The sequence below is a fragment of the Taeniopygia guttata genome, chromosome 5 (genome assembly GCF_048771995.1).
Source record: "Taeniopygia guttata chromosome 5, bTaeGut7.mat, whole genome shotgun sequence".
Taxonomy (NCBI): Eukaryota; Metazoa; Chordata; class Aves; order Passeriformes; family Estrildidae; genus Taeniopygia; species Taeniopygia guttata.
Window position 1 is genome coordinate 58062946 of NC_133030.1, and position 22543 is coordinate 58085488.

Sequence of the window (22543 nt, forward strand, 5' to 3'; positions counted from 1 at the left end):
GAGGCTCCAGCATCTTCACTGACAGGCCACTTCTACCTGGAAAATTAATCATTAGCCTATACACACTTCTCTTTTTTCTCTGTGCACTGCTGCACTCCAGCCTACAGCCTTACAGGCCTTCTCTTTGCTCCATCTTTGTGCAGCATTTGCAGCGTTGCATTGATTGAAAACCATTCACTACACATATACACTATCTGTGCATTAGTTTCCAAGAGCTGTATTCCAAAATAAAGGCAACATCCTTAGTGCAACCATCAATGCAGATACAACTGCACATCACAACTTCCTCTGCTGGTATTTCTATGCAACATGCATGTTTATAGCCCAAAGCTCATATCACTGTAGTACAAAGGAAAGGTAAAAAAATTCCATTTAAATTACCTTCAACTGAGTGAGGTCCTCCTCAGTCAGGCAATGATCTTCTGCATTCTTGAGCTCTGCGTTTGCCCAAGCTTCAATTGTGCCAGATAAGTTCAGGAGTTTGTCCCACAAAGCCTGAGCTCTTCCCAAATTATCACAGTAGTTTTCGGTCTTTTCATTGATCTACCATTAGACAGACAGAAAACACACACAGATTTCAAAAAATGTTATATTCCAAAAGCAAAAGCAGCACTAGAAAATCAGAGAGAGTTGAAACCACACACAAAAACAAGAGCGGCAAAAGGGGAAAAAAAAAATCTCGTGTCTTCACAGTGAACTGGTCATGGAGAAGATACTTAAATCCCTGCCACACATGTCACCAAACATACCAATCACAACAGCAGCTTGCCAGTTTTAAGGCAGGTTTAGGAAGGAGCCTTGCTCATTAATGTTTATCTACTCCCAGTAAATACCATTTAATCTCAGTATTGATGCACTGCTTAGATTGACAGTGGCAAACATTTCCCACCAAAAGCACCAGCACTGTAATTTTCCAGATTTGTTTCCCAAGTCTAAATCCATAGATGTTGTTATGGAAGCTTACAGATTCATGCAGAAAGCACCAATATTGCCTTTTCTGCATTTTCTAGAATTATTTACTGCCAAAGAGTACTGACATTATAAATTACCTGAGAGATCAGAAACGTTCCATCCATAGATACTCTGCAAGCTCTGCTCTGGTAAACACTTGGATTTATCTCTTAAGAATCTCTGCCATATTGCACTTAATTTATTCGAAATATTACACCCGTGTCAGAATCAATTACTATAATGCATAACAGATAAGACCACCCTGATAATTTACTTTTTACATACATCCAGCCATCTGTCCACAATAATGTTAGCCTCATTCTCGAACGGAGGCTCCTCAAAGCTTCTCATTTTATTCAGCTGGAATTGCAGGTTTTTGCAGATCTGATTTATTCTGTCTACATCTTCAGAGTGATCATTAAATTCCTCTTTTGCTTCTTCAATCTGTGAAAAAGACAACATGGATATTTGTGAGCATATTTGCTTATGATTGTTTCTTCAGCAAAATATTTTTGACTGATTTGCTGGTTTTTTGGGGTTTTTTTGCTTAGAAAAACAACAGCATTACATAAAATAATCTATTTTATACAATATGACGAGACTAGGAATGCATCCTGTGTTGTCATATCCCTGCCATGCTGACAGGAATATTTCCCTCTTAGAAATCCATATCATTCTGTTATTGGCTGCAGAACAGCTGAGTAGGAATATGGATAATTTATTTCTACGAGAGCTGAAACCACTATTTGCTTTGAAAGTCCTAAGTGCGAGATCCAACACACAGAACCTTGATTGTGGAAATAAACAATGCAGAGTGTGCTAATCATCTGAGATACTATTACAACTCTAAAATATAACCTGCATTCTGATCCTCAGGTTTTGAACTATTTACAAAAAAAAGCTGAAATCCTACTTAAACACAGACACTGTCAAATATGTCACCGCCAGAAAATGAAATGTCTTTCTCCTCCTTTCTATTTAAACACCAAGCTGCTTCTTTGTGTTTAAACTGGAATGTCAGTGTTTACAAACAACATGGAAGCTTCCTGGAAAAGAAACACTGACCTCTAGTGCTTGGCACCTCGATGTTAACAGCTCTTTCCTTATTTCCCACAGACATCCTGGGAAATTACATCTTCCCATGCCCACCGGGCAGGGTATGGGGAGGGGAGGGATGGCAGAGCTGCTCTCACAAACCAGAACAAAGTGGAGGATTTCCCCTGCTATAATTTTGTAGCATTCTATATAACAAAATAAGCACTGAAGGACATGCCTGTGCTGTGCCACAGCAGCTTCAGACCACAGCTCTGGGAATTGCAGAGCTCAGGGTGAGGAGGGAGGGCTGCTCCCAGAGAGGGGCTCCACACAAGCAGGGCTGGGATATGCAGGCAATGCCCCCCTGCAGCAGGAGCCCAGGTGACACAAAGTGCCCCAAGCCTCACTGGTGGGACCAAGAAGAGACCCTGCCCCAGCTAAAGGGGGCTGGCACAAGCAGACACCATCCCACTGACTGACAAAAACACCACTTACATTCCTTCTTAAATTTAACCAGCCCAGGCACTGCCTGAGAGCAAACACTCCTGGATGCTATGGGCAATGCCTCACCAGAAAGCCTAAAAATAGGATCTGAACAATCAGTTACAAAATCCAGGATATGTGAAACCTGTGCAGTAAAATGGCCATGCTGCTGTTCACCATGGACAACTATCCCAGTAGCTGCATTCCTTTAGCCAAGAAGCTGGCTGTCACATTTCTGACAGAAACAGTGGAAAACTTTAAATTAAATGAACAGGAGTCTAGCAGTACCTGCTCATTCAGTATGAGTAGCTCATCAAGTAATGTAAAAGCTACTGTAAATATTTAACTGCTGATACAGACAGCTTGGAGCAAAAGGACAGGACTCAATCTCATCTTCATATTAGATCCTAGCCCTTCCACTGGGTTTGTTTTAGTTTTTTTATAATCCCTCTCCATTAACAAGACTGATTCACTACCAAAAAAAAAAAAAAAAACAAACCCAAAACAAAACAAAAAAACAACCAAAAAATCCCCTTAAATCTACTTAAAACAAAAATATGAAGTCCCTACTTGTAGTTTGGAAGCCAAAGTGAAAGCAAGGCCATAACATCTGCCCTGAAGGCTGAGGGCACAAGGGCAACCCTGCATCTGAATGCTCCCAGGAAACAGGAAAGGCTTTTCTTTCCTTTCCACTATATTCTTGTTACTCACCTTTGCTATTAGTCTGTTCAAATTCTCCTTCCCCATGTAAGAAGTTTGCTGGGAAAGCACAACCTCCTGTTTCTGGATGATGCTGGTCAGACTCGTTTTGCAGCTTTGATACTGCTTCAGGAGCTCCAGAGCCCTTGCACACTGCTCCTGGCTATTAAAAAAGAGATGTATTATTTATGGCTTAAGATAAACCTGCAGCCTCAATCTCCTGTCTGCTTCCTTTTCCTATATTCACACATGTGGGAAGGTTGACAACTAGGTTTGAATGGGAGAAAAGGAAAGATGAACTGAACCAGTCTCAAATCCTGCAATAATGTGTGATACCTGTGTGGTATCTAGTTTTTGGAATCAGAAATGCTCTTCACCATCATATGCCTCTGTTCTACATTTAACTGTGATGAGCAGCTGTGTTCATATGATCCTCTCCACCTGAGAGGTGAGCTCAGTCACCAGTAAACTGAAATATCACATGCAGCAGATCTCACAGCAGCTGGGAGGGTGGATACCAGCCCATCCTTCAGTGGGGTATGAGAACAGGTTACTCCCACCTGTGCAAGCCATGAGAATTAACCAGAACTGGCCAGTCCATGCAAAGCCTCTGGGCATCTTCAAAAACCATATTTGAAGCACAGATGCCCTGGGCAATCAACCACAGCTTCCCCCAGCCCCAGTCTCACAGAGTTAGCAAACCAAGCCCCCTTTATTTTGCTCCATAAGAGACTGTTTTCCCAGCTGTCTTTTTCTATTTGTTTCAGTTTGTCTTTTCTTTTTCAGCGTGCTGGCAGGAAATTCACAGCAAATATAGAAGACACAGCATTCCCAGCAGCAGCCAGGTTTTTCTTCTGGATGCTAATTAAATACAACTGCATACCTGCTAAATGATGAGACCGTGATGTTTTTAAAAGATGCAAAATTCATGAGCTTTGGCTGCGAACTTCCATGTGCAATTCTTGGTTTAATGACAGTTTATGTCTCCACTGTACCTTTAAGGTATAGTCTAGGGTTTGGGGTTTGTTTTGATTTCACAAGCAAACTTCTTACTTGAAAATGCAATTTTCCTCCTTACCATTCAGCAAGCAAGAGCTTCGTATCCTCCCATAACCTCTCTGTAACTCTGCACTGCTCATTTGCTTCCTCTGCTTTCTCCTCATTGATCTGTGGGAGCATATTAGCAATTTCTTGCATAGATTTCATTTCAGCAGCAGCACGATCCAATTCCTTTTCCAATTCTGTTAATGATTTTATCCTTTATTAGAAAAAAAAATGAAATACAGCCTTATATTAAAGCAAGCCTTTGATTTGGTTCACAATGTAATTATTAAGTTCCCTAGAAATTCATCCTGAGCTCCACATATTGTATTAAATGACATCATAAAAAGTCTAATTCAGTCTTCAATTCATGTAATCTGACACAGGCCCTCAGATGAGTTATGCTGACCTCAACACTGTGAGAAAATAATCCAAATTCTGAAGGTAGTTGGGTCTGTATGAACACAGTGAAATTAATTTGCATTAGAAAGTAAGTGCAGTCTGTCCATCTTACACTGCAGAGTTTCAGATCAGGTACATCATTGCCCAGAAAGGAGACCCATCTCCCTGTCTGACAGTTTTCTTACTGAAAACTAAGATCACAATAACCCATCTCCTATTTTTTCCTCCTCAACGCTGCTTCAAACACACGTACATATATGAGTTTTAAAGAAAAAAAAATGGAGAATGCTTCATTTTTTAAGCTGTGATGGAATAAATAAACTCACAGCTTTTGTCAATATTCCACAGATACTTCAAATTTCAGTGCTCTCCTGCAGAGGGGACTCAAGCAGACTCCACTGAAACTATGAAATGAGAAGAGTTTTAAAAAATAATTCACCTTTTTTGAATAGCTGGAATTGTTGGATCCTTCAAGCCTAGTTTGTTAATTCTGTCACGTAGATCCTGAACGTTTTTAAGGAGTTCACTGCTTTTTTTGGAAAAAGTCCTGTATAAATCTTTTTCTTCTGTAGGCACCTGCTCACTTGGGGTATCACAAATGGCATTTAGCTTTTTAGATAAAGTCTGAACAAGTTGTTCACACCAAGTCTTTCTCCCAGAGTCAGCATCCTCCAAACAGACATTAACACCCTTCAGGTGTTCATCCAAACATTTAGCCTCTTCTGCCATATGAGAAACTTCTTGTGCAGCCTCCCTCAAAGCTTTTCCCTGCATTTCAGGTTGATCTGGGGGATTTGGGAGACAACTGATGGAAGACTGGATCTTCCTCAGGGAGGCCATAAAAGCTTCCAGATCTTTAAGGACTGCCTCACGCATCTGCATTTTATGGCCCATTTCTTCAAGCTGGTTTTGACAGTTAATCAGAACTTTTCTTGCAGCTTGCAGGTCTAGTGGATTAACTTCATCCCCTGCTGAACTGTCGAGGCGTTCCAATTGTTTGCACTCTTCAATCTGTCTTAATATGGATCTCTGCAGCATCTGAAATTTAGAGAATGACAAAAAGTATTAGCAAGTGAAAGAAAACATGTCCTGCGTTCAAGCTAAACCTATGACTGAAAAACAAATTATAATAGCAGTAAGAAAGTATGCTAGACAGGGTGGTTAAGACAGAAAACCTGTTCTGGATGTCAGTGGAGTGAAGGAAAAAGAACAAAATAATAAAATAAAATGGTATTCCACACACAGGGAATTTGATCAGCACTACAGAAAGCTCAAGACTCTGTCCTGCAATCAGACAAGAAGGAGAGAGAGATGATGATAGTCCTGGGACTGAAAGCAGCAGGCTCTCACAGCAGGACATCAGCCAGAGCACAGGCAGCCACAGAGATATTTATTAGTCTGCCATCTTTTCAGCTCTTCATGCTGTACTTTTGGAGCAGACTTCCATGCATTTAAATATTTCCTGGTGCAGCCTGCAGGCTCTCTGGTTCCAGCCCTCAAAGAGCAGCAGCATGTCAGGGCAGTGAAAGCCCAGATGTGCAGAGAGCTGGGCAAAAATTCTGGGCCCTTTCAGCCAAAACTGGTCAGACAGAGCACAAATGCTGTCTGCCCTACAGCTTGAGAGACCTAAACCCTACTGCACTGGAGAGCCAAGGGCAGACAAATGCAAACTTTCAGCTCTGGGTAGCTGTCAGTGTGCTCAGCCTGGAAGGTAAGCCAAGAATAAAACAGAATTCACCCTGCCCAGTGAACGAAGACCAGTGAGCATCAGATATTGATAACAGGTGAACAATTATTGCACCCACACTGAGCTTCCAAACCCATCCTGAGCTGTGCTCAGATACTGCAGCAGATGTGACACAAGGTAGTTTGGCTGAGCTCATAAATTAACAGTACATTACATGCATGACTCCACAAAATGATATAAGGCCAGATGAGAACACCACAAATCAGCATCAAAAAAAGATCCTAACCTACAGTGAACTGTTCACAACAATGGCTTTTACAGCAGAACCTACTGAGGGTCCCTGGCTTGCTCTACAGGACCAATAATGTTTAAAACACAGGAACTAAAATGCCATTTCAGATTTTAGAAGGTTTGGGAAGTCTTGTCAGCAGCCCCAACCTCCTGAGTGAAAATCCCATGAAGTTCTCTATCTTATAGATATTAAAATCTATCCTTGCTAGGGTGTGGTCTCTGCATCTTTCCTTACCTTCAGTTCACTGTCAGGAAGGTCACTGTCCATCAGACTAAACTGGTGGATGTACTTTTTCTTCAGCCATTCATCTACTAATCGACAGACAAAGATGGATTTGCTTTCTGTTTCACAAACAATTTCCATTGCAGCCCTTAAAGAGTTCACTCTGCAAGAAAGGTAACAAAACATGAACTGGGAAAGCAAGCAAGGAAAGACACTCAATATTTTTGAGCACAAAAAGCCACAAAAATAACTGTCTAACAGATCAAATCCTCCCCCTCCTGAGGTCAGATGAGTTTTTCTCTGATGAATGAGAAAAGCAATGTGAATCATTGTGAATTTAACCAAAAGATGAAAGGAAATAACAGCAATAAATGGGACTATTGTACAGTTATGTCAGAAAGATCTGTCTCTGTTCTTCTTGTGGAGACTCACACTATCTTCCATGTGTATATGAAAAAAGAAAAATTAAGAACAGCCTAATTTTTTTGCAATGAAGAAAATGTTAAAAATGTGCAGCTATTTTCTGCAACACACATTATTCCCTTCACAACACACACAATTAGTTCACAATTCCTCAGCTAATACCATAAAGTGTTGCTTTATACCTGATACTTATAATATCCTGAATTTCTTTCCACTCGCTTTGTAGCTTGTTTCTTGCCTCAGAGAGAGCAGCCTGCTGCACTTCAGACACAAGATTTTCTAAGGCAGATGAGATGTTTTCCAACTGTTTCCAACCAGAACTGATTTCAAGGTCCAGCATTGCCTAGAAGACAAGCAGTTCTAATGCATTAATATGACCCTGTATTTCTCAGTGCACACTTCACAAAACTACAGTCACAAGAGTCTCTACAAGAACAGTGAAAACATCATCTGAAACTAAGAATATCTATTGCCTTTTTTCCCCTTCAAGACCCAATTTTTAGCTGCATGCAAATCTCCAGCAACTTTTTATGGTGACAATTTCCATGTCAAATATATGCCTTGGCTACATTTTATAAAAGGGTCAATAAATAATGGGCCAGGCATAGTTATTAAAAGAATGAAAATATCTCCACCTAGCTATGTTCAGAAGAAAAACAAATGTAGAACTGAACAAGTTCTGAGATTTTTGATAAGGCTTTGTAGTCCTTTCAAAAAAGGCTGTGAAAAATTGCAGTAATAAACTTTTCAACATCAACTCTGCCCTTTGTTGTCGCATTAAGAATCTCACAAACTTAACCAAGTTACATGTCCTGGAACAGTTTAATTCTGCACAAACACCACTTGGTAGTTCAACTCTGATGACAAACAAAAAGTTCCTCTCTGCATTTTTTTCCCATTACACCTATTTCAGCATGCAAACAATAAACTCAGAGCCACCAATTTCTTCTTTCAGCAACACCTGCAAAACTCCACTGCTAGGCAGCAATGCAGTTCTGTTGAATCCTAAATCCTTGATTTCCCTTCTTCTAACACATATGGTTGCAAGGATGCTGTATGCAACAGAGAAATGAGTGCTCTACATGAAAAAATAACAATTTAGGCACCAGGTATATTTTTAAAAGATGAATACTTGCCTGTAGTTCAGTCACCTTAAAGTTAAGGCATGAAGTGCCTTTTATTTCATCAGTAAAGTCAGATGCTACTTTATCTCTGCAGAGTCGTAGAAGTTCCTCCAGGTTACTTCTTTGTGTGTTAAAGCTAAGGAAAGATGCAAACACTTTCAGAGAGAATATTACTTTTAATTAAATGGAACATCTCAGGGTATGGGACTCATTAACCAGAGTATCATAAAAATAAGCACAGTTTATTGCAAATACATATTTTATTTAAGTCCAAAATAAATGAATAATGCATAAATGAGCGACATATTGAAGAGATTGCTCATATGGCTAATCTTCAAATCTAAATGACAGCCTGCATTCTTTAAATTCAGTTTAACAAATGTAAAAATGTCAGTTCTCTAAAAAACTCGACACATTTATTTATTTTGCAATTATTAGTAAGGCAGATGCAGACTTTCCTAGCCCATGAAAAGAAGTAAAATATTCATAGCTAAAAATGTTCTTGCTACAAAATCCTAATGCTCGAAACATTTAGTTACTGTACTGCTTCCTTATTCAGTAAACTGTAGCAGAAAAAAGAACAGGGTTCTGCATAGCAAATGTGTTTAGTACATTCAATTAACTTGTGAGATAATTTGTCTAGCACACCTTAACAACTATGCATTTTTTTTTCTTTAGAAATTACCTCTCTAACAAAGCTGGTATTGCTGAATCACCATCTTCCTCCAACGTGTCTGCACAGCTTTCTCCATTGTGATGATTCACATCTGGTTCCAAAACTGCATCTGCAGCAGGTCTTGAGGTCTGAGTAAAAATATAAAGGGTGACAGTGACCTCCACATTATCCTGTGTAATACACAGCAAAGCCCAACAACCATCTATGAGCCCCTGAAAGAAGGATTGCTTGATGTGTTTCAGAGGAGGTGAGAGATGCCATTCATGAATTCAAGAGGTGTTTAAACTCAATCACGAGCCCAAAGAGCAAATTTTGGAATGCTTGCAGCCAGCTCATTCATTCTTTTCACAGACACAGACAAATGCCTCCAACTCTTCACTAGGACTCTCTCTGTCCTCTGAAAATTGTTCACATTACTAGGACACTACGTGGGATTTTCACTTGAGCACAGCTTCCCAAATGACCCTTCCTCCTGAAAATTACTTTTTTTGCAAAATATAATTCCAGGCTGGAGGCTCATGTCTTCTCAGGATGCCCAGTGCTGCTGCTTGCATGTTAATTTTTAATATTTACTTAGTCTACATTCACAAGCACAATGGGGTTTTGATTTCTGACCAGAGGCCCAAGGTCTTATCACAGTAAAAACAGTAAGAGGAAAAAAACACTTTTTCCTCTTGGCAATGACCTCCCTTTGACAGAGCACTGCTTTCCAACAGTAAGTCTGGGCTTCTTACCTCCTGTACCATAAGGCTGTCCACTTCTTGAGAAGAACCAGACTCTTCTCCATTCTCAGAAGCCATAATGGAGCTCCTACAAGAACAAAATATTAAATACAAAGGGAAAAAAGAAATCCAAGCCCAAGGTTTAAAACAGTGCAGCTGTGATGAAGGATAACCAAACGTTGTACTTGCCAGTTATGAAACTTAATACTAAGTGTTCAAATGCACAGCTGGCCACAGTAATGTACGTAGCTATGCATTACCAAAACACATTAGAGTATCCCAAAATTTATGTGTAAAAATGATTTCTATAAAGCTGCAACATGCCCTGACTCAGCCACCCACCCTTTCTGAGGGGACTGTCCTTTCCCAAGACGAGCCAGCAGTGCTGTGTAAGTGTCTGCCACCATTTGCTGAACCTTCTCCAGCCTTTTTTCACAGTCTGCAGTGAGTGTCTGCATCCCTGGGACAGTTTCTTCTGAGAGTCTTGACAATGTTTTAAGGTCTTCCAAAGACTTGTTAAGTTCCTTCATGCTGCCCTCATGTGAAAAAAAGGCCTAAACAAAGAAAAAACAATATAACAGCCTGTGTTAAGATGTTAGGATAAACAATTATTCTCATATATTTTTTTATACTTCCATTATCTTCTTGGTTGAGTGTTCCTAAAAGTCTAAGCTGTCAAACCAAGGATCACACACTTATTTTATCTTGGTTCTTTCTAAAATAGAGCCAGAAATTAAATTAGGATTCTGGCAATATCATGTTCCTAATGATATTCACAGGACTACACTGACTCTTGCTTGATTTAGGAATTCATTATGTTCTGTAATTTTTAATTTTGGTCTCAAGTCTTCTTCACCCTGACATCAGATAGAAGTGTCCTACTGACTACAGAAAAAGTAGAATATTTTAAAATCATTCCTTGTCAATCATCATACTTCCTAGGGTGAATTCAAGATACACCAAAAATCTGTGAGAAAAAACAGAAAAAGGATACCACCTACTTAACAAGGGGTTAGTTCTAAAAGTCTGCAAGAACACTAATAAGCAGTCAAAGAAGGTGAAGAAATAATTTTGTTGGTTTCTTGCTCTGTGTTTACACAACACAGAGCACAAGGGCTCTGCTCCACAGAAAATGAACCTAAAAAGGATGAAGAAGGAAAGCAAAGCATTCACAAAGAGAGGCAGAAAAGGAGTGTATCAGGTACCTCATGCTCCTTGATGAGCCCTTTGGTTTTATCCATACTTAGGAGTTTCTTCTCTTTGCCTAACTGCTTATTGATCTTTTTTAAAGTTGCATTAAATTTCTTTTTTTCCCTTTCTACTATGAGCTGGACATAGGATACGATTTCCTGACGAGCTGCCTGCAAAATACAAAGCACGTTGTTTCCCATGAGATGGTGAGCCAGTGTTACACAGCAAGTAAAAATCAGAACACATTGTGCCAAGAAAAAACTGGCTTTCAAAGATGCTTAATGAGACCAGACAGTGGAGTCTCATTCCTGCCTTATCTCACCTCCCATCTCCTACGAACATCATCTTCCACCACCAACTTCTCATGATCAGATGAAATATGTTTCAGCAGTTCAGCTGCTTTCAAAAACTTGTCAAGAACTTTATTGTCCAGAGCATTAAAAGCTTCCTAAAAAAAACCCAAAAAAACAAAAAAAGACAAAAAATACACCATAATGAAAACCAAACAGAACTGAATGTAACTTATTGAACTAAAAAAATTACATCAGTAGCATGTAAAACCTGTGGATAAATCAATGTACACAGCACACATGTGGGGTGTGTGGTTCTGCTGGGGGTGGCTACAAGGGCATTCTCCATCCCTGCTTACCTGCAAAAGGTTGCAGTATCAGTGGGTGCTTTATGGAGAAAAGCAGGTGCTGCTCTTGTAACAACTTTTAGGAGAAAACTTGATACCAAAGACAAAAGATGAAGGTTGCTGAACTCTGCCTCTTCCCTAGGGAATACCCGAGGCTGTATCCCATGACTGTGAGCAGTGAAAGGTCTCCATCAGCACCATGGGACCTCCAGGATGGCCTGGAATGAGCTCTGTGACCCTCCTGGCACATGGGCACCCAGCCTCTCTCTGCCACACCAGGCAACACAGATTTTGGGCACTTCCATTTCTGACACCCCTTTAGGAGATGCACATTTTGAGACAGGACATTTGATTTACCAACTACCCTCTGGGAAAAAGAGGAGACTCACTATTTATAATAACCACCCCAAGAATTCAGGCATGTCATTCTTGATGGGAAGCTTAATTATTGATCAGGCAAAAAAAAAAAAAAAAAAAAAAGTAATTTAGGACAGGGCACTGAATAAACTGCCGTACAGATTTATTTTTCTTCATTCAAGTTGTCTGCCAAGTTAATAAAGTGCTAAATCAGAAAACTGAGCAAAGCATTAATAGCTACAGAAAAAAACCTCAGTATTTTTCTTACTTCAGACTTTTAGAGACCACATAGCCCTCAGAAATACTCAGATTCAGCTGGTTCAGAACACAAACCCACCTCATATCTTGAAATACATCCTTCAGGACTTAATTTTTGACTGACAAGTTGCACAGCCTTCGAAATGGAGGCCTCAAGTTCTTTCTGCGATTCTTCAAAATTGAGCAAAGCCTCCTTCTCTGAGGGTCTTTTCTCAGATTTGGACAAGATGTTGTTCAGGTCACCCATGACAGCCTTGGAAGAAAGAGACTTTTCAGAACACACCTGAGTGTCTGTAATTAGACAGAGTTATTGCTTCATAACATCACTCAAGTTTTTCAAGTTGAGATACTGATCTTGGAAATGTTCTAGATTTTGCCCTGACAAGAGTCTGGGAGACTGATTCCAATAGTATAGAACTTTTTTTATTTTACATGACTGACAGAGTCTTCCACATTCCATAATGCTAAAATTAAAGATATCTGTGTTTATTAAAAATTACCTCTACTTTGTCTCTGACTTCTTTAATTCGTGCCTCCAGCTCAGTGGTGTGAGGATGCTGCTGAAACACCTGACTTGAAACATTCTGCCTCAGGGACTGCAGTATCTCTTCTGCTGCCACAACTTGGTCTAGGCACGAGGATCCTCTTGCAGCCCAACTCTGGTTTGAACAAAAAGCATTAGAAGGCTTTACAAGTGTTTATTTGTATTTTTGTTTAAACAAACTGAGTAAAAAAGCCAGCCTGGATCATGGATGGAAAGGATGGATCATGGTAAAGGAAAGCCTTACATTCCAGTTATGGTCAGTGTACTGCACTGTAAAATCTCTGTGTAGAGAGAAAGAAATTTGCTGCCATCCACAGGGGATTCTGTTTGCTGAAGCAATTTCTTTCTGTCAGTGCAACACCTCCCATGTCCTTGCCACAGAGCCAATTAGAGATGTTTTTAAAATGTGCTCTCTCATCCAAACAGCTTCCCAAATGAAACCACACATTTGGATATGCAGCATCTGATCATGAAGTCATCCAAAAGCGAGCACACACCAAGGCTCAGGTTTCCTGCAAGGCAGGAAAGCAGCTGGGTGCTCTGCATGCAGGAGCAGTGTGCCATGTTTGAATATTTATCATGAAAAGTCGTTATTAGAACTGTTTCTATCTATGAATATTCAACACATTTCTCCTGCCTGAAGTTGTCAATTAGCATTCTCCTAATCATAATCAGAGCTTTATTCTAGATCTTGACCTATTGTACTGCTGCTAACGAGCAACTTGATCTCTGCTGTCCCCAGACATGGAGATACAATGCCAGCCACATGTTTGGAAGCTGCATTTTAGGGTGTCCTTTGTTATTTCATGTTTTTTTAACAAACTAGAGTCACACTGAAAAATGAGGTTTGTTTTACAAACATTTGCTCATCATTACAAAAAGATCAACAATATCTTTTCATCTCTCACATTCCCAAACCTGTCAGGTAAATGTTGCAGCAAAAAGAAACATGACTTTTGATTGTTCCTGCAGAAAAGCTGAATTTTTATTGTATAGGTCATATTTTCATAGGAATATCAGAAGGCAGTGTGTTCAATCTAATTGGTTAACAATATACTGATAATCAGTTTATTGGTTGGTAAATGGCTAGGGTGTATGTTTATTAAACTTCTCTATTTTTGGTTAGTTTACATATTTTCTTCATGGATTCTCATGGGATAGACTCTTTGTTTTTGTAGGTGTCAACAGTTCTCTTACCAGAATAGATTATTGTCTTAACTGATTCTCATTTTTATGTTTTTTTCACATGAGAATTTACAAGCTAGCTGCTAGCTCAGCTAGAGTAGTAGTTGTTTCTCCCAAATTTGCTCTAAATCAGGACAAAGTGCTTAAACTATATTTTTACAAAGCTTTTCTTTTTTAAGTTATTACCTATATGCAACAGCTAAACACTCTGCAAGAAGGCACAAAGCAAGAGAAAACTAACACTGATTCTGGTACACAGTTACTGTACATAGATTAAATGAAATAAAGAGCATTTCTGTTTATTTACAGCAGTTACACACAGGAGTGTCAATGAAACCTCCTGGTGGTCACCTTCATGCCATTAGGTTGTACAAGCCCTGTTGCAGATGTAGTAAAGGCAACATAAGACAGTGCTTCAACTTTTTCAGTGCAAAGTTTGGCATATTTATTCTCTCTTACCTTCACTGGCAGGTGAAGAAAATAAATCAAACTTTGTATTGAAGCTGTTGAGTTATATACACAGATTTTCACCTGCCATCTGCTGGGAGCTGGGGGTAATCCCAGGCAGAGAGACATGGGAAATCATAGTGACTAGTGGAGTTTCTTGTTAGAAATTAATTTGTGCTCTTTGAGAATATTTCTAACAACTAGCTGTAAGAGGAGATTCCCAAATTACCCCACGTGCTGCTGAAAATACTTCAAGTATCCCAGCTTTTGATGGAATTTCAGCCTTGAATACAGCCAAGGTGTCTCAAACCTCGTCCCTACATTGGAAGGTAGATGATCAAAATCCTCCTGTATGACCAGGGCAACTACTCAAATTGGCAACTGGCAGAGGTCTAGTCTGCTCTAAGGGCTGTGCTGGACAGGAGTAATTAATATCACTCAAGAACAAGCTGCTGATCAGTGGCACCAACAGCATTTCATTGGCACCTGCTGGTCATCTGGACACACTGATGGTGGAAGATTCACTCACAGCTCATCTGGCAGTGATCCTCAGAAGTAACAAGGCACAAGCACTGTCTTAACTTTTTATAACTATTACAGCTCAAAATCCACACTAAGATCCACTTCCCTGATGATGCCTCGTTTTACCCCAGCCACAAATCCATGCTGCAAGATGAGAATCTGAGGAACAAGTATTTTAAGCAGCATTTTCACCTGCAAATGTTCCTCCATCTCAGGTTCCACAGGCTCCTCGTGACTGATCTTGCTAAGCACACATCCCATCTCTGCTGCCCAGCTGTCCACCCCTCCAAGGAGCTCTTCAACTTTCTCCAGGCTTCCTGGAAACTCTGTGGTCTTCTCAGCAGCATTTGTGCTCTCCTCTCCAAGCTATCAACAAAGAGCAGGGTAAGATGTTAATTCCCATCATGTCCCCACTGCCCTCCTCCAACAGTCACCACCTGGGGCACTTCCCAGCTCTAGCACTCAACAGGGATCAAAGGAGAAATAAATGCCAAACATATTGATAAATAAACCAAGTGAGGCTCAGTTCCTCAGCCCTGAGGGCAAGTTGGACAGCAAAACCTGTGCCATACACCCTGTCCCCTTGTCCCCTCCCTTATAAGCAACCACAATACTATGGAGAATGGGCTGCAGCATCCCCAGCCCACACCAGGGAATTGTCCAAGAGAACAGCAGCTGGTGTTGGTCAAATCAAGATCAGAAGTGTGCTGACAATTTAATGGTACAGGCAGTCACAGGCCAGAGCTCAAGCATTTGGGCTTGCATTTTATATAAAAAATAAATATAATATATATGATAGCTATAATGTCCAAAACAATGCCACAAAAATAACTCAGGAAGTCCTTAAGACCTTGAACAGGATTCTTGCACCTTACTGCTCTGATTCCTCAATATATTTCCTTGAAGCAGCTCTTATTAAGGGTTTTTCTAGCAAACTCCGGATTTCCCTCACCCTTTGATTGCTTCCTTTGATTTTATTGCATTCTCACTAAGCTCATCTCCTCCAAAATCTAGCAGTAATTTTTTGCCACTGTTTACTGTCACAGCAGCACCTTCAATAAATGTCAATGAAAAGCTCAACTCAGAAAATTAAGAGCTCTAATATTCCCAGGCAGAATGAAAATGTCATTCTAGTGAAAGCATTCTAGGAAATGTAGTATGTGTAACATTAGGCAGGTGGTATAGGGATTTACATCAGCCTGAAAACCTGACAAATGAGCTGGTGAAAAACTGCACAACCTTAGAAATATCTATGTAGCAATAATTACTTTCTACCACTTAAAACAGACACTGTAAAATTTAGCAGAGGCTAAATTGATTACTTGCACCCCTAGCACTGAATTAAGAGCTTTATTCTGCAGTAAGATTTCCTTTTATAAGTGGTTTTGAGCTTCCAATTTAAAATTTGAACATTTTCCACCCTGTTATAATGAGAATTTAACTGAATCACAAAGATTAAGAACGGGATGCTGCTGTGTACTCTCTGTTCCTCAAGCTTTAAAACTGGCAACCTTGAGCTGACTGAAAGATTGATCAAGCTCTGATTAGCAATCTGGTAAGGCTAGAAAAGATGACTTTGAAGGCTGCATGGCAAAGAGTAATAGTAACTTGTAACTCACAAAGTGTGTCCTCTTCATGAACTTTGCCCATCTCCTGTTCAGTTTCTTCAGCTCTTTGGCAATATTTGATCCAACTTGCTCTTTGCTGACTTCGATGAGATGATTTCCAGCTTCATTTAAGGAACCATGAATCAAATTCCTCTTTGCCAGGATCTCAGCAGGGATCTAGACAGAGGCATTGAAATAATTTTAAGCAGAACCCGGTCAAACATTTATTTCCAAAATGAAAAGCAGAAAAGCAACAACAGCAGCAACTGTTTAATGGTGGTTTAATGGTCTTTTTACAGGAGGCTTTGAAGTATCTCTGTCAAACAAAGAAAAATCCAACCATGTACCTCTTTTGGATCTTCATTTCTGTTTTCTTCCAGCCACGTTTTTAGCAAGTGGATGTTTTCTGTGTAATTCCTCCAGGAGGACAGGACTTTCTGTAGGGTGGTGTTTACATTGGAAATATACTCTTTACATGTAGAAATCTTTGACTCCACTGTCTTCAAAAGCTTGCTGATTTCTTGAGGATCTCCAGCTAGGACGTGAAATAGGGATCATTGTTATGTATTTGGAAACAGAGAGATTAATTATACAGAAACACTGTTTACATGGAACAGTAGATGGAATTAAAACTGGTGGCAGCACTTTACTTCAAAATACAGATCTTCATATCAATTTATGTGCATGAGCTTACCCAAGCCAGGATCACTTATGTTTTTCAAGTCTTCACAGATGTGAGTAGCAATGTCTAGTTGTTTTTCAAGTTTCTTTTCTTCAATGAAATTCTGCCCAAAGAGAAAAGTACTTGATATGGGTAACACTGAATGACACAAAACTGGGTAGAAATACAGCTTGGGACACTTTTCTCAATATGAGCCTACAACCTACAGCTTAAACATAAACTGAGCAAAGCCCACCCAGCAACTCAGCTGCACCCTTTAGAGTGAAACAAACTCGTTCTTTTACTCTGCTTGTGCAGAGAGTAAAGAGAGCTATGAATACCTGAATGCCACTGCCTGAGCCACAGCCCTGCATGAGTCAGGACTGCTTGCTTCAAAAAGTCACAGCCTCAGGGCAATACTGAGAAATGGCATCTAGAACAAGTCAGGCACAATTTAGTCACATAAGTCAAGAAAGTGATGAAAGCAAAAGGTGGGTTCCCCTGCATGGACAGAAATATTGAGGTGCCTCTTTTCTGACACATCAAAACAAACTGAGGATGGAGAGGGTGAAAGAGGAAGAACTGGGAGCAGAGGAGGAGACTTGTGTGTGCACACAGGGAATGAGGGTTGATCCTCAGCCCCTCTCTGTCTGAGCTCCCCCCTCCTACAAATGTCCTGCCCAGTAGGGTACAAAACAACCTCCCTTGTGACTATGACCAAACTGGGCCCTAAACCCTAAACAAGCCCTGAACTCCCTGGCAAAGCTCTGCATTCTATCAGCTTGAGCAAGACCATGAGCCACAACTGTAGAAATAACATGATAATAAGTATTTATGAAACCAACTGAACCAACAAACTCAGCACAGATTAACTCTGAACAACCATCTCACCACAGGGTGAGCTTGACACTGCTCAGGAAACTGCTGTTTTACACAACCTATTTTTGCCTCCTTCCACAGTACTGAGGCTGGTGAAATTCCCACTCATTTAACTATGGATTTGCCAGTCTGAGAATCCTCTGAGAAAGTCCATTAAGATGGAATTCACAAGGAATCCTATTAACTCCAAATGGGGAAAAAACTGAAGGCATCAGCATTTTCAGCACTGCCCCTACTCCTGATTCAGTATCCTTTGTCAGTATTTGGGGTTGGGCAATGCATCTTCTCCTAAAAACCTACATCAGTTTCATAACTTGAGTCCAGAAACTGAGCTAAGCATAAAGTGTAATAGAACAAGACAATTCATATTCACCAGAAAGCATAAGGAGGTAAAGCTGGGAAAAAGAAGAGGCAGCAGTGTGAGTAATGGCTGGTTTTGAAGAAAGCAACTATTGAACTACCCCAGAGAGGATTCTGTGGATTGGAGCTAGGGAAGGGGAAGGGCTGCCACAGCTGGCTTTATAAATAATCTAGAAAGAAACAAATCTTCACAATAAAGAATAAAAACAGGCAGAGAGAAAATCACAGTCATGGCTTGCATTACTTCTCCAAACTGAAGAAAGAAATCTCATTCATAGCAAAACAGAAGATGCTGTGGGCAAGGAAAGCTTCTAGGGAAGTCTACCTGCCCTTTGGATAAATCTGAGATTTCACCAGTCCACCATGCCTCTGACGACTATAATATCTTCAGATGACATCAGAGTGAATCAAAGAGTGCTGGGAAAGAATTACCATCAGTGTGTGATACATATATCTGAAACTTACATTCCAATTTTCCAGCAGTGATTCCACAGACTCTTTTGCCCCATATTTCACGTCCCAGATATTCAGCTTTAACTTCACCTCATTGGCAATGGCTGAGCACAGTCCATAGTGATATTCAAGAAAAGTGCTGGGGTTTGTAGAACGAATATTGCCAAATCTGCAAACAGAAAATAGTTCCAAAAATTTATACAGAACCATTGGATACAAAAGGCATTAATTTATCAGGATTTTATCCTAAAAGTTCAAAATTACATCTATGTAAACTTTATGGGGTTTTTTGTTATGACAGGAATTAATAGAAAAGAGAGCAACAGTTCATTTTTTTTTAAGCAGCAATAATTGAACAGGCAATGTTGTCTGCTCAATGTAGGAAAAACCTTAAATACCCAAAAAAGGGGCATCTGCCACGTGTATGTTAAAGCATCTCAGGTTATAGATAGAGATGATTTGGTCATTTTTTAAAATATCCTCCAACAGATATTTGGGGTAGTACAAGCTAAAGATCACAGTGATTTTTTAAATGGTGGAAATAAAGTTTAGAGAATCCCTGCCACCGGGGAAATTTTTACATTGAAAATATTCAAGTTTCCTATCCCTGGTGGCTGTTTCCTATCCCCACTACCAAAGGGCATCTGAAAAGGTCCTGTTAATGAGCTCTACTCTGTAAACACAATTAAACATTCATTTGACCAGTGAGAGATCCCTGCCTGCTCCACTTGACAGCCAGCCTGTGTTTAGGTCAAAAATGCTCTTTTTTTTGCAAGGCATGGATAAATTATGTGTTTTGTTCAGAACAGCAGAGCCAGTCAATAGCAGAGCTAGAATACAACATGAAGTAGAGGGAATTTGAACATCACAACCTTCTTTTCATTTCCTCTAATTTTTCAGGCAAGACTAGTGGCATATTCTTCTCATCTTCATTCTTAAATGACTGAAGGGTGTCCAAGTGAGAATCAAAACACTCCATCAAGCCCTGGGAAGAACAAGACATAGTAAGCCATTCATTCTGATCTAGAGTATTTCATCTGGGAATCTCCAACTCACCTACTGTTAGGGAAAGAACTATTAAGAAATAGTCAGCACAGGACAACCTCCCAGTGTCTTTACTCATTAAAGTGCAATATAGGTCTTTACCTAAACACCTTCTGTAGTGCATATTTAGTGCAATACTACCTGATTTCTCTTATCACTTAAATATAAGGACCACAGACCTTACACTACTCCTGCTATCAGTTTCTTTTCTGCACTTTCACTATCATCTTTAGGAGAAAAAAAGCATCATTGTAACAGCTTCAGGCTATCAAGTTGTTCTCTGCTATCCCTTGGCAAAGACTGACAGCAAAACCTGTTGAATAAATCTATCATGTCACCTGCTCCATAATGCTCCATAGTTCATTTCACTGCTCAATAAATCTGTGCCTAACACCAGCCAGACAGTGTATCAAATTAACCATTCAATGGCCAGTGTCCCATGATTGGTAATATTTTACAGGCACGTGTCTCAGCACCAAATTCCCTACCTTAAAGTAAAACATAATATGCATTGCACAGAAGATAAGCCTATTTCTCATTGGCATATTAAAAAAACCTACAAGTTCATTTCTATATCATAAAATCTGCCACAAAGCATGTTAATGAGAATGGCTAAACTCTGAAACAGCCCTCAACCACAAAACAGTGCACAGATTTTCAACACTGGATTTTGTAATATTAACACTGTATCAGCTGGACAGTTATGAGCATTGCTGGATAATTTCCTAGATCTTAAGTAAAATTTGCATTCTAAGGTACCACCTCGCCAATATGATCCTTATACACGACATACTATAAAAGGGGAAAAAATTCTCAGCAGGATGTCTTGTCATCAAGTGGATTTGGCAGAAATTAAGCATTAATGTGTTTCCTCTTCTGAAGGAATGCCATTATTTTATCTATATGCTTAATGGGAAAAAATAAATGCCTTAAGGAATGACATCAGTCTCTACCTTATTCTTAAAAATGCTTTAAGTACTTAGGTTGCACAACAAAAATCTCAGGTCAAATGGCTAAAGACTGACAAAGCCATCTCTCATATCAGGAACTGATTAGAAACAGCACAAAAAAAGTGGTGTTATTAAGCCACTTGCAGTGCCACTAAGCCACTGCCCATTCTCTCAAATTCTCTTTAAGGACAATCCCACAAAACCAGCAAGCTTCCTTATAAAAAACCCAAGTATGGCATTATGATCACCAGCCAGGCATCAACACATATACTCTTTCAGAACTTTCAAACTCAAAAAGATGTTTGAATTATTATCTGTGCAAATATTTGAAGATCAGAATAAATAACTTGCATGGTACAAAGGTATCAAAATATCCTTGTCTTGAATGGAACTACAGAGTGTTTCAGAAAATATTTAACTTTAAACACACAACCTTCTTGAACTCCCCGGAATGCAACCTTAAGCTCAAGTGCTTTTCTGAATAGGTATGCATTAAAGATTTTAAGATAAAGATGCAATTATCCTGTGTTATTAATTAACAAACAAACAAGCTGCAGGAACCACATAAAAAAGAATAGCATAATTTACTCATTCAGGCAGTACTCAAATTTAATCTCACCCCAGTGAAGTCTGAAACCTGCCTTATAGACCCATGCAGTTATTTAATTAAACTCTTAATTCTTCAAAGGTATGTTCAGAAGAGCTTTTCATCTTTAGAAGACAAACATATGCACACCACTTCCCAAAATGTCAAACAGCAATTCCATAACAAGTGCTTTGCCGGGTCAAAATGAAGCAGAATTTCCTTTGTGATTAACATACCTTAAATGTTACAATTATTTCTCTGAAGACAGACATTGCTTTGAACGGGTCTTGCAAATCAGGCAAAGCTTCTGCCTGAAGACGTTCCACCTCCTGGAGCCAAGCCTCAATGCTGCCCAGAGGGGAGGGCAACATCTGGTCCAGCTTCACTTTCCACTCATTCATCTTTAAAAGGAAAACAAGTGGATTAAATCTCTCACTATTATTTCCTTCCCCATCTCCGAGATGCTGATATAAACTGCATAAGCTGGGGCTCAAGACATCCCAGGAACCCCCTCCCTCATGCCCATCATGTTAAAAAAAAAGAGCTTTCAGTGAAGTCAGCCAAAATCAGCCCTGTTTACCTCAAACCCAGGTCGGCTCCCAGCCCGTAACCTCTGCAACACCACAGAGAATTAGGCATTCCTATCCTTTGCTGGTGACCATCCCAAGGCCCAGCAACAGGAAAATTTATAGTGAACTAGTTGCAAAAATAGGGGGGGAACAGAGATTAACAGCTTTCTGTCATGGGGCTGACAGGGGAACATCTCTTCCAAAAACAGCAATTCCCAGCACGGCCCTACACATCCCAGTTTGAGCCAGTACAGCCAAGCTCACTGCAAAACACAGACCAACCAGGCCCCACTAGATCAGTATCTGTGCTCTGAGCCACAAATGTGTCCCAAAATAACCTTTTAAGCATAAATAGGCCAAAAACTTTGATCAGAAGAGTGCTCCAAGATAACCAGATGCATTTTCCAGGGATGTTTCAGTCTTGAGGCTCAGAAGGCAGAAGGGTAACACACAAAAATTCACTTTCTGCCTCCTCTTGGGCACTGAATGCCACTCAGACTGTCTGGACTTCAGGTTCAGGGTCAAACCTCCTTTAT

The 22543-nt window shown here is 39.9% G+C and overlaps 1 protein-coding gene across 3 annotated transcripts in view; it reads right to left on the minus strand.

Annotated features, from left to right (window-relative positions):
- Positions 1 to 22543, minus strand: part of SYNE2 (spectrin repeat containing nuclear envelope protein 2) — a 175823-nt gene that overhangs the window by 118062 nt on the left and 35218 nt on the right. The window contains exons 12-33 of one of the 3 annotated variants that reach the window (XM_030275147.4): positions 21675 to 21839; positions 19731 to 19843; positions 18871 to 19027; positions 17200 to 17290; positions 16853 to 17040; positions 16518 to 16682; positions 15091 to 15264; positions 12701 to 12859; positions 12280 to 12453; positions 11271 to 11396; positions 10963 to 11118; positions 10100 to 10311; positions 9770 to 9845; positions 9045 to 9163; positions 8372 to 8495; positions 7418 to 7578; positions 6825 to 6975; positions 5051 to 5649; positions 4247 to 4426; positions 3181 to 3331; positions 1237 to 1395; positions 382 to 543 (exon numbers count right to left, since the gene is read on the minus strand). In XM_030275147.4, the coding sequence (XP_030131007.4) occupies positions 382 to 543; positions 1237 to 1395; positions 3181 to 3331; positions 4247 to 4426; positions 5051 to 5649; positions 6825 to 6975; positions 7418 to 7578; positions 8372 to 8495; positions 9045 to 9163; positions 9770 to 9845; positions 10100 to 10311; positions 10963 to 11118; positions 11271 to 11396; positions 12280 to 12453; positions 12701 to 12859; positions 15091 to 15264; positions 16518 to 16682; positions 16853 to 17040; positions 17200 to 17290; positions 18871 to 19027; positions 19731 to 19843; positions 21675 to 21839 (3762 nt within the window). Of the gene's footprint in view, positions 1 to 381; positions 544 to 1236; positions 1396 to 3180; positions 3332 to 4246; positions 4427 to 5050; positions 5650 to 6824; positions 6976 to 7417; positions 7596 to 8371; positions 8496 to 9044; positions 9164 to 9769; positions 9846 to 10099; positions 10312 to 10962; positions 11119 to 11270; positions 11397 to 12279; positions 12454 to 12700; positions 12860 to 15090; positions 15265 to 16517; positions 16683 to 16852; positions 17041 to 17199; positions 17291 to 18870; positions 19028 to 19730; positions 19844 to 21674; positions 21840 to 22543 lie in introns of those variants that run through there. The other 2 variants (XM_072930501.1, XM_072930502.1) reach the window with 2 other exon arrangements.